Source organism: Microcaecilia unicolor, chromosome 1 (assembly GCF_901765095.1).
Source record: "Microcaecilia unicolor chromosome 1, aMicUni1.1, whole genome shotgun sequence".
NCBI lineage: Eukaryota > Metazoa > Chordata > Amphibia > Gymnophiona > Siphonopidae > Microcaecilia > Microcaecilia unicolor.
The window spans coordinates 595413581-595431696 of NC_044031.1; the positions used below are offsets into that span (position 1 = coordinate 595413581).

Genomic DNA, 18116 nt, shown 5'->3' on the forward strand with positions numbered 1-18116 from the left:
GAGACACGGACGACAGTGTAATACACAGAAATAGAGTGTGAAGGAAGAAGAGAGGTGGGCTTTGGGGCAAAGATAAGAAGCTCAGACTTGGCGATGGTCAGTTTTAGATAGCAGTGTGACATTCAGGAAGCAATGTTAAACAAGCAGGCTGGCCTGGATTCCTGGTGACATTTCAGGTGTGGACAGGTAGATCTGGGAGTCAACAGCATAAGAAGTGTGTTGAAAATCATTGGAATATCAAAGTAACATAGAAACAATTACAAAAAGAGAAGAGATCCCAAGACAAAGCTTCGAGGTACACCAACTGATAGTGTGATAGCACTGGAGGAGAAACCACAAAATGCGATGGGAGAGAGAAGAAAACCAAGACAAAACAGAGCCCAGAAATCCAAGTGAGGGCACTGTATCAAGTTTATTCAAATTTTATTATACCACCCTTGGACAGAGGTCTTCAGAGAAGTTTGTATAATAAAAAGCTAAAATCAAGCATGGAGATTAGAAGAGATGAGACAGAAGTAGATGATAGAGAGAAAGAAGATGGGACTCCATTTGGTATAGGTCAGAGAAGAGCAAATATTAAAATTTAAGCAGAGTGCTGATATATGCAGTCCTGCAATATACACCAACAGTAGACAACTAACGTGCCTTGATGCTCAGAACTAAGAGTAGATTGTGAGAGGTAAAGATTATAGGCATCTCTGAAGAGGAAAGATTTAAGGGCAGAGCGGAAGTCAGTGTAGGAAGTCATTGATCTTAATTGGAGAGGCACAGCATTCCAAAGAGTAGGCCCTATAACACTAAAAGTTTTAATGCGAATGGAATCATAACATATTTGACGAAGAGAGGGGACATGTAATGAATTGGACTGAGATGATCACAGGGTCCTGGAGTGAGTATAAGGAGTTCGAGAGAGATAAAGTGGTGTACCTGAGTAGTGAATTTTGTGAATCAAGATAAGGGTTCTAAAGATATTTCAATGTGAAATAGGAAGCCAATGCTCCTCTTTGAGAAGGGGTTTAACATGGTCATATTTCTTTGAGGCAGTCAGCAATTTTATGGTCGTATTCTGTACTAATTGAAGTCGGCGTTGTTCAGAAAGATGTATCCCATGTAGAGGACTACTGCAGTAATCAAGAGACTTGTGATAACGAGTGAATAAATACTCAAAGTGCTTGTTTTGTGAAGAGATGGCGTATGGAAGAGATCCTTTTAAGTTTATAAACAGCGTTGTACAATGGTTGAGATATTAGTATGATAGGAGAGAGTTGAATCATATGTGATTCCAATAATTTTTAGAGTGGGCTGGAATAGTATTGGGGATCCAGTTATGTTAATAGAAGGATTCAAGTTGGAAGCACCAGCTCTAGTAACGAGTAGGACCCATGTTTTATTCTGGATTGAGTTTTAATTTCACAGAGGACAGCCAGTTAGCTATCGTAAGTAGTTTCTTACTAAGGGTAGTTGTACAGGAGGAATCTGAATTAGCCAAGTTTGGTATTATATTTGGATACCATCAGCATATATATATATATATATATATTTATTTATTTATTTGTTGCATTTGTATCCCACATTTGCCCACCTTTTTGCAGGCTCAATGTGGCTTACATTATGCCGTAATGGCGATCGCCATTTCCGGAATGAGAAATACAAAGTTGTATTACATTTAAAGCTCATAAATATTGAAATAAATTATAAAGTAAGTTAGATAAACAGTTCATTTCAGGCATGAGAGATAAGGGGGTAATGCATTAACGATCATTAGTGACAAATTGATTGAAGCAAACAGGTATAAAGAGTTCAATGTTGTCTGGTTCTGGTAGAGTTTTGATGTCAGGTCATTTATGAAGGATCATTGTGGTATGTCTTTTTGAACAGGTTGGTCTTTAGTAATTTCCGGAAGGCTGCCAGGTTGTGCATTGTTTTTATGGCATTTGGTAGTTCATTCCATAGTTGCGTGCTGATGTAGGAGAAAATAGATGCATATAATGATTTATATTTAAGTCCTTTGCAACTGGGGTAATGGAGGTTCAAGAATGTGTATGATGATCTTTTTGTGTTCCTGGTTGGTAAGTCTATGAGATCTGACATATATACCGGGGCCTCGCCGTAAATGATTTTATGAACCAGGGTACAGATTTTGAACATAATTCGTTCTTTTAGTGGGAGCCAATTGGACATAGCTTATCCACGGATATCTTATTCTCTCCAGAAACTTAACGCTGTTTATTTAATTTTTAGGGTGATACAGATGGGTTCAGCTCCTTAAGAAGCTTTCAGCGAAACAGGAGCTCGCTGTTGGGCGTACCCATTGACAACACAGCTAAACAGCAGCTAAGTACACACTTGTCTAATAACTTGCCAAGAAAAATAAAGGCATAATATTTAGTAGATATTGAGGTTTTCTGACTCGTGAGGATACTCGCCAGCAGTTTTTACTTATAGAAAAGAAATATTTCAAGGTAGACGCTGAGCGACCCGGTTTAAGTGGCTGTTATATCCACTAGAACCGAGTATCTGAAGTCTTTTCCTCATTTAAAGTAAGATATTTAACAGAGAACTTTACTTGCTACTGTATAAGTGGATTTGTATTGAATATTCTGTTAGCAAGCACTAGGTATAATATTAATTAGTATGCAGAAATATATAGCAAAATTCTGAAGCAGAGGGAGAACTGGAAAAATGTGCAGATTGTTTGGCGGGGAGGTGAGTGATCTCAGAATGTGATAGATTTGACAGACTAAGAAGCATTGATTACTTGGGCTGAATAAAAATTTTTCTTACCTTGATAACTTTTTTATACTAATAAGCTAAAATTTTGCAATTATGTTGCGATGAGAGCAAGATTTATGCATGTTAAGATCCCCGAGAATTACAAGATTGTGGGATAAGAGTACTGGTTTGAGTTATAAGAGATTAGAGATTAAAAGATGTTTGAGCAATAACTTGGGGGTGGGAAGGTAAACAGAGTAGTAACAAAAATTTATTATGGTGCTTGCTATACTGCGTTGTGATATAAACAATAAAGAAGTTTACAGTAAAATTGACAAAGAAAATAATTCCAATGCAAGTCCAATAAAGACAGCTTAAAAAAAAAAAATCAAGACACTGCAAGGCTATAATTGCCCACTGGCTTGCCTCCAACTGACCAAACAAATGAAGCCTAGCCCACAGAGGCAAAAGCTAATGAGTTTTCAGGACTGCTTCCCTCTGCAGTGTGACCTTGGGCAAGTCACTTAACCTTCTGTTGCCCCAGGTACAACAGTAGTACAAAATTTGTGAGCCCACTATGGACAGACCCAGTACCTGTAAAATGAAAACTGTAAACCGCTTAGGTCTAAGTGGTATATAAATACTTGAATGAATAAGAAGATTTACTCCAAAAGGACAGAGGGGAAAATGTTCCCTAGGGCTGGAGTGAGAAAAATAATGCTGCAGATTGCCTCACGGACTCTAATCTGGAACAGTACACTTGGGAAATGACATACAAATTTTCACCTTGGGAACAAAGAACACGAGATGGAGTAAAGTGTAAAGTGTTAGCAGAAGACAAGTAAGAGCTGAATAAAAAGCCTTATAAGTAAGTAGAAAAACCTTAAACTGAAGCCAAAACAGAACCAGGCAGCCAAGGTTTATCCATGAGCAGAGATGTAACATGATCAACTTTTTGGGGAGTGGTTAACAGTATTACAGTATTAAGCCTAGATATGATTAACGTACAAATCAGATAATGCAATGCTAGGGGTCCATCTGTCTTGAGGAGTAAAATGCAGTTTTAACTATAACAAATATTTGGCCTTCAAAGGATAATCCAGCCAAAAGAGGAGAAATCTAAGCAAAGGATGGCCTGCCTGCAAGCCAAATGGCTAAGTCTTGGTGGAACTGAGCATAAGGTGATGGCAAACCTACCAAGAAACAACAGCCTCAAGGCAAAGATTTATGGAAGTTAAGTCTATGCAAAAATAATTAATATAGGTGATTAGGAGCACATCATTCCCTGAAGAAGTATCCACTAGTGCCAACATCTGCTAGGCTATCCAGAATAGAGTGAAAAATGTTAAATAATAGAGCAAAAACCAGAACTTTGAGGGACTGTGCAAATCAATAAGTTGAAGAACATACTGAAACATAAAATGACTGATGATTAAAAAAGGAAGCAAACTAGTCCAGGACCTTGCCGGGTAACCAGGTAGAAAGTGGAACACAACCAAAGCTACTTTCCTTGTATCAAGAAACTCTGCTCTTAACTAGGCAGTTACAGTTGTCTTAGTTCCATAATCAGGATGAAATCCAGACTCATATGAGTGAAAGACATTTTGTCCACAAAATTAAGAAGGTGAACTACCTTCTCTGTGAGTTTAGAAAGCTATGGCAGGTTTGAGACCAGTCGATATTTAGCTAGTAAGAAGGATCCAAAGATGACTTTTTTAGGACAGGCTAGACAACTAATTTCCAAAGATCATGGACTAAGCCTAGAGATAGACTCTGGCTAATGATTAATAAAGCAAAAGGAAAATAAACTGCACTTGGGGTCTCTGACCCTATGAGATGGTAAGGAATCCAAAAATCCAAGTAGTGACCCCAGTAGAGGATAAAACTTTAGTACATTAAAATTTCCAGGAATGTGACCAGGGGCCTAAAGAAATAAACTAGACATTGGTGAAAGGTCATTGCAAGAAGGGACTTTACAGAGAAGCCCTTGAGACACAAGATAAGGTTGAAGTGGGCCTGGAGTAGAAATCACTGCATAGGTCTTTGACTTTAGACATGTGGAGTGTAATTCTGTAAGAGGTCATCTATTTTTAGGCACCAAGCTACACCTACTTAGAACTTATTCTATAAAGAAAAGTAGCTGCCTAATTTTCTTTGGAGAATATTACGCTAACAGGCCAAATAAGCATATATGTTTTAATGCACAAGCACTTACACTGGTCATAAAACTGGTGTAGACGCTCATACCTAGAATAGGAAAAGTACCACACATAAATCATATGTGACTGTTTCTGAGAAAAGGTGACTAAAGTAGCGGATCAAAAAAGGTTGAGAATGACTGCTTTTTCATGTCATGGGTCCATAAGTAGTCTTCAAAATTTAAATGTTTGAACGTCTGTAACTTTTCTATTTTTTCACATAAAAGGATGGGGTTTGGTGTGTATTATAAATTGTATTCTCTAAAAGAAATCATTAAAACCTCATTTTTTTTGCTTCTGGTAACTAGTCACCTTTCCCCAGAGATGGTCACAAAAACAAAATATGTGTCCTGCATATGATCCGCCCCAACTCTACTTATGTGAATGCCCACCTAGAAAGCACATGTTATCAAAGATTAGCGTGTACTTACAAAATAGTACACAGCCAAAATATTGTCATTTGCATGCCTAAATGACTCAAATCCAGGGATAAGGCAAGCCTCTGGCAGAAGGAGCATTAAGTGCATTAAACAATTATTACAGCTTCTTGTAATAGTTAGTATTTGTACGAATCATCTGAGAACAAAATGACTTCTTAGCTTGATGAGTGTTCTTCACATAAAAGGACTGATGTTCTTTACACTTAATTAAATATAACAGGTTTTAACATTACACCATATTCTCTCAGCTTTCCTTACCTGACATTTAAGTAGGCAGACACCATGGTGATACCATGGAAGACAGTACTTCATAAAACTTGCGGAAACCTGAAGTAGGTCATATATTCCAAAGCAGAAGTTAGATCTGGCTCCTGGAATCAAACTAATCAGACAGGGACTTTGAGTCAAAATCCTCTGGAAATGCAGAACAGATAGGGACAAGAGCCTGAAAAAAAGACCTTATGAAGTCCTCGTGAGTAAAAGCATACTTGAAAATTAATGGCTGAACTTGATGGATGATCAGAGTAAAGGATACTCTTTAGTGGTGGCGGACCAACAAAGGGAACATTAGGACACCTGCCAGAATGAAGTTCAAACAGCAGATGAAAATACCAAATCGAGCATGGTACCAGCAATGTGTGACAGAATAGTAACACACAGTGAAAAAGCCACCATATCCATACAAAACGTACAGATCCTGTCACAAGACCTAAGAAAAGTATTCCAGTGGATTTTAATGTCACCAATTACTAATCTAGGAAAGCACATAGCTGCTTCCATTATAGAAGAGTAAACCACGTCCCAAGAACTGGAATCAAGAAAAGGTGGGCAAAAGAGACTACAAGCAAATACACAAGTAAGACAGAATTAACACAAACCAACTGAGCTTCTGGATAGTTTAGAAAATCAGGACATATCCTGGAAATAGAGAGGGAAGAAGAGAACAATAGAGCTAAACCTCTGTCTACACTCAGAAAAGAAGGTAAAAAGGAAAGGTGAGGAGCAACCAGCAGACAAGGTAGCCTTCCTCACCAATCTGCTTCATTTCTTTGATGGTGAGAATGAACATGTGGATAAAGGTGAGCCAGTTGAGGTAGTGTACTTAGATTTTCAGACAGACTCCTGAGAAAATTAAAACGTCATAGAATAAGAGGCAATGTCCTTTTGTGGATTGGAATTGGTTATTGTACAGAAAAACAGAGGATAGGGTTAAACAGCCATTTTTCTCAATGGAGGAGGGAAAACAGTGGAATGCCGCAGGGATCTGTACTGGGGCTGGTGCTATTTAACTTATTTATAAATGATCTGGAAATCAGAGAAACAAGTGAGATAATTAAATTTGCAGATGACACAAAACTATTCAAAGCTGTCAAAACAAGCATACTGTGAAAAATTGGAAGGCATCCAAATAGCAGATGTGCATGTAAGCTCAGATTTAATACAGCCATTTAACTTAGTATGATCTCCAGAAAAAAATATCTTGGAAATTAAATCTATAGTTCGCTTTCAGAGACTAAATCACATAACAGTTACAACATTTGGAAGTTTATAAAAAAATATTTTAACTTCATGGCACTCCTTACATTTATCCTGGTGGTGCAGGCTTGAAACCATTAAAATGATGGTTTCTCCAAAATAAATCTCATTCTTAGCAGGATCCTCACACTTTTCCAACTCTTCTTCTATAAGCAAATAGATAAAAACTCTTGTCATTATTTCTCTGGAAGTCTCAGCTTGTTAGAATTTCCATGTTAAAACTCAAGCTCTGAAAGAGAAATTTGGAGTTTTATCCCCCAATTTCTTACTCTATCACAAATCCTTCATACTTCAACAAGGGTGTCAATGGTAATCCCTGGATGAGGAACACTCACCATTATGGTTGCAATTGGAGAAAAATATCTCACATCCCGTCCCTCTACACCTTCTTATAGCCACTTCACTATCAAGTACACGAAAAGAAAACATGCTTCTCACAAACACTAAAACTTGATCATCTGCTAGATCATCCTACGATCAATTCACTACATATCTCCTTATGGGTGAACTCCAAAATTTTTATTAACAAATCTATCTGCAAATGGAATATTTAGACCAAAAATGATATCTTGTGTATGAAGGACATTTATGATCATGATTCTGAAGATGTATAATACTTTATATCTATGCAATCACAGTTCCATCTCACACCTTCCTAATATTTCAGATGGATACAACTATCTCATTGTTTAAGAAGATCAAATATATTAAAAATATCCAATCACTCGGAACCTACCATCTACCAACTGTCAAAAAAATCTCTCTTATATAACAGTCATGTTGCTTCATCCATCTACAAAATTCAACTATCTCATCAGTACAGAAACAGCAACACCTTACAATCACTAAAAAGATACTAACCAACTAGCTTCTGAAAACCTACAAGCCAATCGTTGGACCTCACTGCTTTAATCTCTAACTATAGCTAACTTCCTACAATCAATGCTCTTCTTCTATCTCAGAGTTGTATGGACACTGCACAAACTACACAGCGCTGGACTAACACCCCCTAATCACTGCTGACACTGCAACGCAGAACCTCATACATTAGTATGTATGATTTATGAATGCTCCAAAGCTTTAACCTTTTTGGAATGCCATTTAGTGTACTATCTGTCAAATATTCAAGATCAGTATACCCATATCTCTACCCTTAGTCACATTTACATCTTGTTCTCCTTCAATTGTCATAATGCTCTATTTGATATATTGATCACAATAGCACAGCAATTGATTTTAGCCAACAGGAAAAATAATAACATACTTAAGTAGCACTTTTGGTGGCAATCAGTCCTCATATACCACAAGTATAAGTTTGCGTCTGCTGAGCTGCATGGATCAATCATCAGAAAGTGCACAGTCTGGCCTCCACTTACTAATTATATAAACACTTTGCAAGCATCTGATTAATTGGTCCCTTCATATGTTTGCTGAGATAATTTGCATATTGAGCTGCTTTGCTTTTTATAATAGCCACTTCTTGCAAAAATATCACCCTTGTCTTTTTCTTTTTATCTTTGGTAATTGTTATTGTTCATATTTGATGATTGTTACTGCATGTTTTTATAAACTTTAATAACATTTCATGGAAAAATAAATAAATTTACTGTGCACAAATGCAAAGTGATGCGCATTGCAAAGAATAATCCGAATCATGGTTACCTGATGCTTAGGAGTCAGCACCCAAGAAAAAATTGATCTAGGTTTCATTGTAGACAATATGCTGAAGTCTTCCACCCAGTGTGTGGCAGTAGCCAAAAAAGCAAACAGGATGCTAGGAATTAGGAAAGGGATGCAAAATAAGACCAAGATGATTATAATGCCTCTGTATTGCTCCATGGTGTGATCTCACTTTGAGTATTACATTCAATTCTGGTCACCTTATCTCAAAAAAGCGGAATTAGAAAAGGTTCAAAAAAGAGTGACCAAAATGATAAAGAGGATGGAAGTCCTCTCATATGAGGAAAGGCTAAAGAGCTTAAGGCTCTTCACCTTGAAAAGCGATGACTGAGAGGGGAGATGATTACGGTCTACAAAATCCTAAGTGGTATAGAATGGGTAAAAGTGAATCAATGTTTCACTCTTTCAAAAAGTACAAAGACCAAGGGACACTCAATGAAAATATATAGAAATACTTTTAAAACAAATAGGAGGAATTATTTTTTCACTCAAAGAATAATTAAGCTCTTGAACTCATTGCCGGAAGATGTGGTAACAGCGGTTAGCATATCTGGAACAAAAGTCCATAGTCTGTTATTGAGATAGACATGGGGAAGCCACTGCTTGCCCTGAGATTGGTAACATAGAATGTTGCTACTATTTGGGTTTCTGCCAGGCACCTATGACCTGGATTGGCCACTGTTAGAAGCAAGCTAGTGGGCTAGATGGACCATTGGTCTGACCCAGTATGGCTATTCTTATGTTCTTAAGACATTTTATGTTAATGAATAGGCATAGCACAGGTAAAGATGAACAGTGACAAACAGTTGATCTGTAGGAAAAGGAAGATATTACAAAAAACAAGCAACAAGAAAGAAAGCAATAATCAGTTGCCCATCAGAGCTGAAACAGGGAATTCATCCAAGAAGTAACATATTCCACCACGGCATAAAAGACCACATTGGTAACACATAAATCTTGTCATCAGGGTGGAGCAATGGGTGGATAACCAGGGGGTCAGGCAGCTCAATTAGGAAGTTAGAGAAATGATCTCCATGTACAAAAGGATACAAGTCCTCCCGATATGGGCAATATAATTGACACAGCCCAGTGCAGGAAAGCTACTTCAGCTCTGATTACTCTACAATAGTGATTCCCAAACTGGGTTCCGCAAGAAATTAGATTATAGAATCTGTTTGTGTGAACATATATATGTTTAGATAAATTGAGGGTTCCTCGGTGTATGAAAAAATATTTTAAGGGTACTGCCATAGTAAAAAGTTTGGGAATCACTGTACTAGAACCTTTGAGCAGTCTCACTGTGCATGCATGTCACTTCTCACTTGCAACTGTTGTGCAAGTCCATTTCAGTCTGGTAATAAAGCTTAGAGTAGAATACAACTACTTGGGGAAGCGGGCAGGTATGTGAAGACTTGTATCATTCTGTCCATGGATAACACTTGCTATATATGGTTTTCTTCAAGGACAAGTAGGAAAGCAAATCCTCACACAGATTCCCTATCTATAGGCTGCCTGGGGGGAAATAATGAATATGCAAAGTGCTGCAATGAACAGTATTTTTGACTAGTCTTTTTCTTTTTCAGATATTATGAAAATGAAGCGAAATGGAATAAGTGGGATGGAAATGGGCACCAATCCACAAAGAGATTCTGAAGGATGAACTGGCCAAACCTAATGTCACGTCAGTCTGTTTCACATCATACTACTATCTAGAATGTATGAACAGCAGTCCATGCGGTAGCCTTGCAAATCTCCTGCATGGAAGCTGACCTCAAGTGGATTATTGATACAGCAGCCATAAACAACATTATGAGCTGACATACGACCCTCAAGAAGTTAAGCCTGCCTGGGCATAAGTGAAGAATTGTGTGTGTGTGTGTGCTAAGAATAGCCTCCAACTTATTAGGGTCAAAAGAAATAAAAAGCTGGGTGGCCTTTCTAAGGGTTTTAGTTTGTTCCAAGCTGAAGGCTAACTAAGGCTCTCGTGCAAATCAAATGTGTGCAATGCACTTTCACCTTTGTGGGCATATAGACCTGCAGAAAAATATTGGCATAACAACTGACTGAATAAGATGGAAATCAGACACTTTGAAAGGAACTTAGGATGACTATGCAGAACTACCCCATTGTTATAAAACTTTGTGTAAAGTAGATCAGTTACTACAACCTGAAGCTCACCAACTCGGCGTTCTGAATTTACTACCACCAAAATCAGGACTTTCCAGGTTAGGCATTTCAGTTCACAGGTATTCAGTGACTTAAAAGGAGATTTCATAGCTATGTTAAGACAATGTTGAGGTCCCATGACATCACAGGAGAGATAATAGCAGGTTTCAATAGAAAACATCTCACATGAACCAAACTAAAGGTTGTAAAGAGAAAGGTTTACCTTCTAAATGATTGTGATAATCACCAAATGCACAAAGGCGTACCCCCCAAAGGAGTTGTTTTTCAAATCTGACTCAGATAAATATAGAATGTATTCATGTAGTTTTTATATGAAATAGGATAATGGATTGTGAGCCTTCCCATCACACCAAATGGCAAACCCTTCCCATTTGAAACTAAGAACTTTCTAGTGGAATCCCCCCTGGAAGCCACAATTACTTGAGTTACACTGTCAGACAGATTAAGGAAAGCCAAAGTTACCCCTTCAACATCCAAGCTGTGAGGATAAGGGACTCAATTTTGGGACAAAGAAGAGTTCCTCACGCTGTGCAGAGTTTGAGAATTCCTGAGTTTCAAGGGTCTTTTTACAGAAAGATCCAGAAGAGGCAATCACAGTTATCTCAGCCAAAAGAGAGTTATGAGACCGTGGTTCCCTTTTGCCACTAGTTGAATTAAAGGAGGGGGGAAGGGTAGTGAGAGTCTTTGCTTGTAGGACTAATTGGGCTATTTAATGCTTCTGATCTGCTTTTCTATTATCCCAATTGCTGTGGGAACTCTTCTGGAATATCCCGGGAGTGATTTCAGCACTGTAAGAAATAAATGCCTAGCAAGTTGCAGAGCAAAGAGAAAGGCTGTGGCGCAGATCTAAAGATGGCCAACTGGTACAGCCCATTGAAGTTCTGCGTGGGCAGCGGAAATCACAAATTAACTAACTGAAGTCATGGAAAAAGAGATGGACAAGTTAGATACAACGGACCACAAATTAGAAGGGGTTAGCATGTATCTTGGAGCATATCTGGGGTGCATGGCTGGGGTGGAAGACACCATTTGTGCAGCAGAAGAGGACAGGGCTCAGCTACAAACTCAAGTAAGGCAACTAGAAGAAAAACTGGATGACAGAGAAAATTGCACCCAGTGCAGTTTATATTCTGCATTATCTAAAATTCTAAGGCATTACAAAAATCACATACAAAAGTAAGTTATAAACATAATATGCACACTCAACTAATACAAACTACTAAAACTAGAATCATACCATATAAAATTCACGATTTGCATGCATAAAAACTGTTACAAATTCTAAAAACAATATTTAATCAAAAGTCAGATTGTTGTCAAAGGCCTGCTAAAATAAGAATGTTTTCAAATCTTTTTTTTTTTAACATAGAGAGATTTGAGTGTATACTGAGGTAATTAATTTCATAATTTTAGCCCTGCAACATAAAAAAATAGATGTTCCATACTCTTCAAGCCAGATTGAGCATAAGGATGGAACATCTATCAAATTTGCCGAGGCTGAGTACAAGGGACCTGTATTGGGACCAGTGCTTTTTAAAGCTTTTATAAATAATCCAAGAAAGCGGCAACTATTGATTATTAAAAAAATGTTTGCTCAGTATCACATTCCTGCAACATATCAATATCTACAATTGTTAACATTTATAAAATATGTTGAAGTTACAGAGTTCCCAAACAATAAACTTGACTGGTAATTATCTATTCAAAATGTACTCTTAGAAGTATGCTAGGAAAAAGAACAGCTAAGCTTACATAGTTTGCAGCCTTTAAAGGAGGGACAGAGAATACTGAATATACAATGTTCATAAACACATTTCAGGTTATTCTAACACTAAAAGAAAGGTTCTAATTGTTTCTAACATTATGGACCCTACGTGTCTTCTCTAGCCAATCATCTTTGTTCTCTTCATCTACCCAATTTTCCCCTGAGCTCCAGCAGTTGCACAGCACATAACCTTTTTTCATTTACTCTCGCTTTTCCTTAGAGTCTGATTTTGACCTCAGAAGTATGTGAATTTTCTGATGAAGCTATTCAAAGAACTAAACTTTTTTGCAGAAAATGTTATCAATAGAAATCAAACAAAATAAAAAATGGAAAAGAAAATAAGATGATACATTTTTTATTTGACATAACTTAATACATTTCTTGATTAGCTTTTGAAGGTTGCCCTTCTTCGTCAGATCGGAAAAAATCTGACGAAGAAGGGCAACCTTTGAAGCTAATCAAGAAATGTATTAAGTTATGTCCAATAAAAAAGGTATCATCTTATTTTCTTTTCCATGTTTTATTTTGTTTGAGTTCTATTGATAACCTTAAGAGTGGACTAACACGGCTACCACACCCCTCTACTTGCAGAAAATGTAAATCAAATCTAAATTATTTGCATCTCTCTTGCATTCCCTATCCAAGTACCAAACAAACACCTTCCTAGGGTCTGTCTGTAATCACAGCAATACAATATTTGGATTGATCCAGCAATAGATCAGAGGGATTACAGATGTCAGAAGTAAAGGTGAAAGAATATGGAAGTCCATCCTTTTCTACAGGAAAAAAAATGATTATCCATAGAAATCTCATGTTACATGGAAGCACATACCCTTCTGGCAAAACAAATAAAAATCAAAATCTAGAACAGCAACAGAGGGGACACTGTTGTATAGTAAAGGTCAACACTCAAGATAATATATATATATATATTTTTTAAAGACACTTATCTGGCACTTACCAACTCAGCATGCACTTTAATATGTGCCTGGAGCTTATATTTATCTGGTGTGGTGAAGTCGCAACCCTCTGTTGAACATTTAAGCAAGATATTGCTATGCTTTTGAATAACATGTCGTTTTAGGCAGTTCTTGGTGATGGATGAGTAGTTACACTGGGAGCAGTAGTACAGGTGTTCTCGGGTGTGTGTACGAACATGCATATCATAATGCACCTGGTACCAAAAGAGTTTGCCTACAAATAAGGATTACAAAATATATGAAACATGAAAATTTATATTATGAAAGGTTTGTTTAAATACTAATTTAATGCCCTTTCACAGAACTTAAACTTGTGGAATCTGACTTTCAGCTTCAAATACTGGTTGAGACTACAAGTGTTCAAGTGTCAATGTAACATGTTGGAGTGGCAAAAATATATTCTTTAAATGATTACTTGCTCTCAAAAACTGGCAATAAAATCAGCTTGCAAAGGCAATAATGCACAAAAACTAGGTGGTAAAATGATAAGAGAACAAATGATAAATGACCTCTGGTGGGCAATATTCAAACAATAATACGTTCATTGGTGGCTGGTGAACATATAACTGCTATCTGTAGATTTTCAGCACTTACATGGATAGTGGCGAGCTGAAAATCTGTCTAACTGCTCTGTCACAATCCAGATCGTGCAGGGGAGGAGCAAGAGCTGCAATCTGAATCCATCCATAACAGCAGCATTATTCAGTTGTTATATGGAGAGTGGTCATGGCTGTCAAGCAGTAAATACATTTTTTTCAGCACTGCTAAGTGCTAACTCTATGTAGAACAGTGGTAAATATCATCAAAGGGTAAATCCAACCCAGTATATATGTCAAAAACACTGTGTGACTAGGGCTCACTCCTTTAGTGATTAACTTTGTTTCATCGTTGATCGTGTGATGGATTCTACAGGAGGTGGGCATCGTGGGAAAAAATTGCTACATTTGGAGCAATCCTGGATTTTTAAGATTAAAATGCCTAGAGCCGGCGGGTTTGAATTTTCATATTGAATGGAAAGGTTTTTTTTTAACTTTGTATTTTTGACTGGATATTCCTGTCTGACTGTTCTTTGATTGGCCGTTTTAGGTTTCTTTGTCCCCTATTCGTTAAGGGATTCAGGGCTTCTTTTTAAATTCTGGGTGCCATTTTGTTTGTCACAGGGCTTTTACTTCGCTGCCTCTCTTGAGTTTGTGAATCACAGATTCATATACTAATATTGCCCTGGGTTCCTGGTTTTGTTTGTCACTAATTGATTTTTTTATCTTTTAGGTGGTAGTTCACAATTAAGAATTTCAAATGAAACGGAGGGCTCCACTGAGCATTTCACCAATTCAAATAAGTATCGCTGTCTTCGTTTTTGGCTACTGCTATAAGTATTAGCTGGATACAATAGAAAAGAAAAAGAAAAAGAAAAAAGTAAAGTATTTGTGGAGGTTTTTCTGACTTATGATAGCAGACTAAGCTTATCGTTTTCATGCCATATTTTGGGCTAATAAGTGTTGCGCTGAAGTCTTTTACTACCAGATAGTCATGTGTCTATACTTGTTTGAAGTGTTTTTAACATACATATTGAGTTGGATTTACCCTTTGGTGGTAGTTTTATACAGCTTCTGTAAATCCTTGCCATCTTTTGTATGTTGTTGTTTGAACAGTGGTAAATATACTATAGGCAGTGTTTAAATGAATAGGCTGATTGCTGCCACTGAAAATCCAGCCCTAGGTTGTTTCCCCTCCCCCCTGTGGGCATGAGTCAGAGGAGGAGCAAGTTCTCCCTCCTGGGTCCAGGGTCTCTGTTGATCCCCATTACCCAGATGGCATGTCCAGGCAGTTCAGACAACCATGGCAACCCCAGATGCTGGAGAGGCACCTTTATCTAGGTACACAGAGCATCATTTACTGACTAGAGGGGAGAAGGTGTGCAGGGGGATACCACAAATAAAAGCATCCACCTTTCTTCCCTCCTCAGATCCTCCTAACAGGCCACAACACACAGAAAGTATCCAAGCCCTGATCTTTTTTGTCTTACGGCAGGACGACAAAGCAAAGTTACTCACCTGTAGCAGGTATTCTCCGAGGACAGCAGGCCAAGTATTCTCACAGCTGGGTGACGTCAACTAATGGAGCCTGGTGTGGATGCTGATTAGTGAGATTTAATCAGAACTTTCTAGCAGCATCCCACCATGCATGCGCTAGTGCCTTACCACTCAACGTGCGAGCATGGGCCCCTCAGTCATGAAATATAGCCAAAAAATACAATGCCAAGGGGAGGGTGGGAGGGTATGTGAGAATACTTGGCCTGCTGTCCTTGGAGAACACCTGCTACAGATAACTTTGCTTTCTCAGAGAACAAGCAGGCCACTGTATTCTCACAGCTGGGAATCCCTAGTTACCAGGCTCACCGAAAACAAGGCTAGAACAGGGACTCAAAATGTCACGGCCTGCAAGTCAATATACTGGTATTCTTTTCCTCATTTTATGATTTTTAATTTTGTAAACCACATTGACCTGTTAGTCAGATTAGGCAGTATATCAAGCTTTCATAATAATTAACCTGAAACTATTTGCATATTAGTTGTGAAGCTGCAGCCTGGAGCTAAAGAAAACTGGGCCTAGGAAGGTGCAGTTGGATTCTAGACATGGAACAAATTCTTCGGGACTGCCTGCCTGAACCGACTGTCATGACAGGTATCCTGCTCAAGGCAGTAATGAATCAGATGACCATGCCGCAGCCTTGCAATGCAAATCTCATCTATGGAGGCTGACCTTAAGTGGATTACTGATGTAACCATGACTTCAACATTATAAGCCTTGACAACCCTCTAGATCAGGCCAGCCTGGGCATAAGTAAAGAAGACGCAGTCTGCTACCCAATTAGAAATTGTGCATTTGCCGATGGCTACCCCCACCCAATTTGGGTCAAAATAAACAAAAATCTGAGTGGACTATCTAAGAGCTTTAGTCTGTTCTAGATAGAAGGCTAAGGCTCGCAGTACACTCGTATTTATTTTATTTTCAGCACTTGATGCACTGCAAGTGATTCCTGAGGCAACTATGCAGTTTACAATTTCTATTACAGGTACTTTACACTGTCCCTAACGGGCTCACAATCTAAGTTATATATTGTACCTAGGGCAATGGAGGGCTAAGAGACTTGCCCAAGGTCGAATGGAGCTACAGAAGGAATTGAACCTGGTTCCCCAGGATCTCAACCCACTGCAGGCTGTCAGGCAGCAGCGAGAATCAAACCACTTCTCCACTCCAGGATGGGCCAGTGGTTTGGAGAAAAATGTTGGTAGGACAACTGACTGATTAAGAAGAACTCTGACATTACCTTAGGAAGGAACTTAGGATGTGTGCAAAGAACTACTCTATTGTGGTGAAATGTAGTATAAGGTGGATCAACTACTAGGGCCTGAAGTTCAGTAACTCTGTGAGCTGAAGTGACTGCCACCAAAAATACAACTTTCCAGGTCAAATACTTCAGATGACAGAAACCAAGCAGCTCAAAGGGAGCTTTCATCAACTGGGTGAGGACAGCATCCCATGACACAGTTGGAGGTTTGACCAGGGGCTCTGTTAATAACAAACCTTGCAAGAAGCAAAAAATTAGAGGCTAATCAGAGATGGGCTTACCTCCTACATGGTGATGATAAGCACTAATTGCACTTTGATGAATCCTTACAGAGTTGGTTTTCAAGCCAGACTCAGAAAGGTGCAGGAGGTATTCAAGCAGTTTTTGTGTAGGGACAGCAAACCTTCTCCACTTAAATGAGTGAACACTTTTAGTAGAGTCTTTCCTGGAAGCCAGCAAAATGGGGGAAGATTCCCTCTGGCAAATCTAAGGATTCAAATTCTATGCTCTCAACATCCAAGTTGTGAAGACAAGGGATTGGAGGTTGGGATGTAGAAAAGATCCCTTGTTCTGCATGATGAGGGTTGGAAAACATTCGAATCTTCATGGATCTTCTGAGGACAAATCCAGAAAAAGAGGAAACCAGATCTGCCTTGGACTGTAAGGCACGATTAAGATCATAATTCCCTGGTATTGCTTGAGTTTCAGCAAAGTTATCTCAATGAAAGATATTCAAGAATACACAAATAAGTCCCTTCCCCAATGTGGGAGAAAGGCATCTGACGCTAGTCTGCCATGCGACCAGAGCCTGGAACAGAACGGGGGGATCTTGCTGTTGAGATGAGTGGCAAAAATATCCACTGAAGGGGTGCCCCACACTCGGAAGATCTGGTTACACCCGTGTTAAGAGACCACTCATGCAATTGCAAAACCCTGCTCAGCCTGTCCACCGAGCAGTTATCCTTTCCTGGTAGACATGTGGCCTGTTGGTGCATTCCATGAAGGATGGCCCACTGCCACATTCCCACTGCTTACTGACACAAAGGGTAGGATCCCATACTCTCCTGCTTGTTTACATAAAACACTGAAACCTGGTTATCTGTTTGAATGAGGATGATTTGATTCTGTAGCCGATCGCTGAAAGGCTTTAGAGTGTTCAAAATGGCCCTTAGCTCGAGGAGGTTGATATGGAGATTTGTCTCCTGAGCGGACCAAATTCCCTCTGTCTGAAAACTCATGTACATGAGCTCCCCATCCTAGGTTGGA

At 38.6% G+C, this 18116-nt stretch overlaps 1 protein-coding gene across 4 annotated transcripts in view; it reads right to left on the bottom strand.

Moving 5' to 3' along the window:
* The window catches only part of ZFAT (zinc finger and AT-hook domain containing), a 283052-nt gene that overhangs the window by 143099 nt on the left and 121837 nt on the right, over nt 1-18116 (bottom strand). For all 4 annotated transcript variants that reach the window (XM_030219458.1, XM_030219474.1, XM_030219449.1 and 1 more), the window contains exon 7: nt 13480-13712. In XM_030219458.1, coding sequence (XP_030075318.1) covers nt 13480-13712 — 233 coding nt within the window. The remainder of the gene's footprint in view (nt 1-13479; nt 13713-18116) is intronic.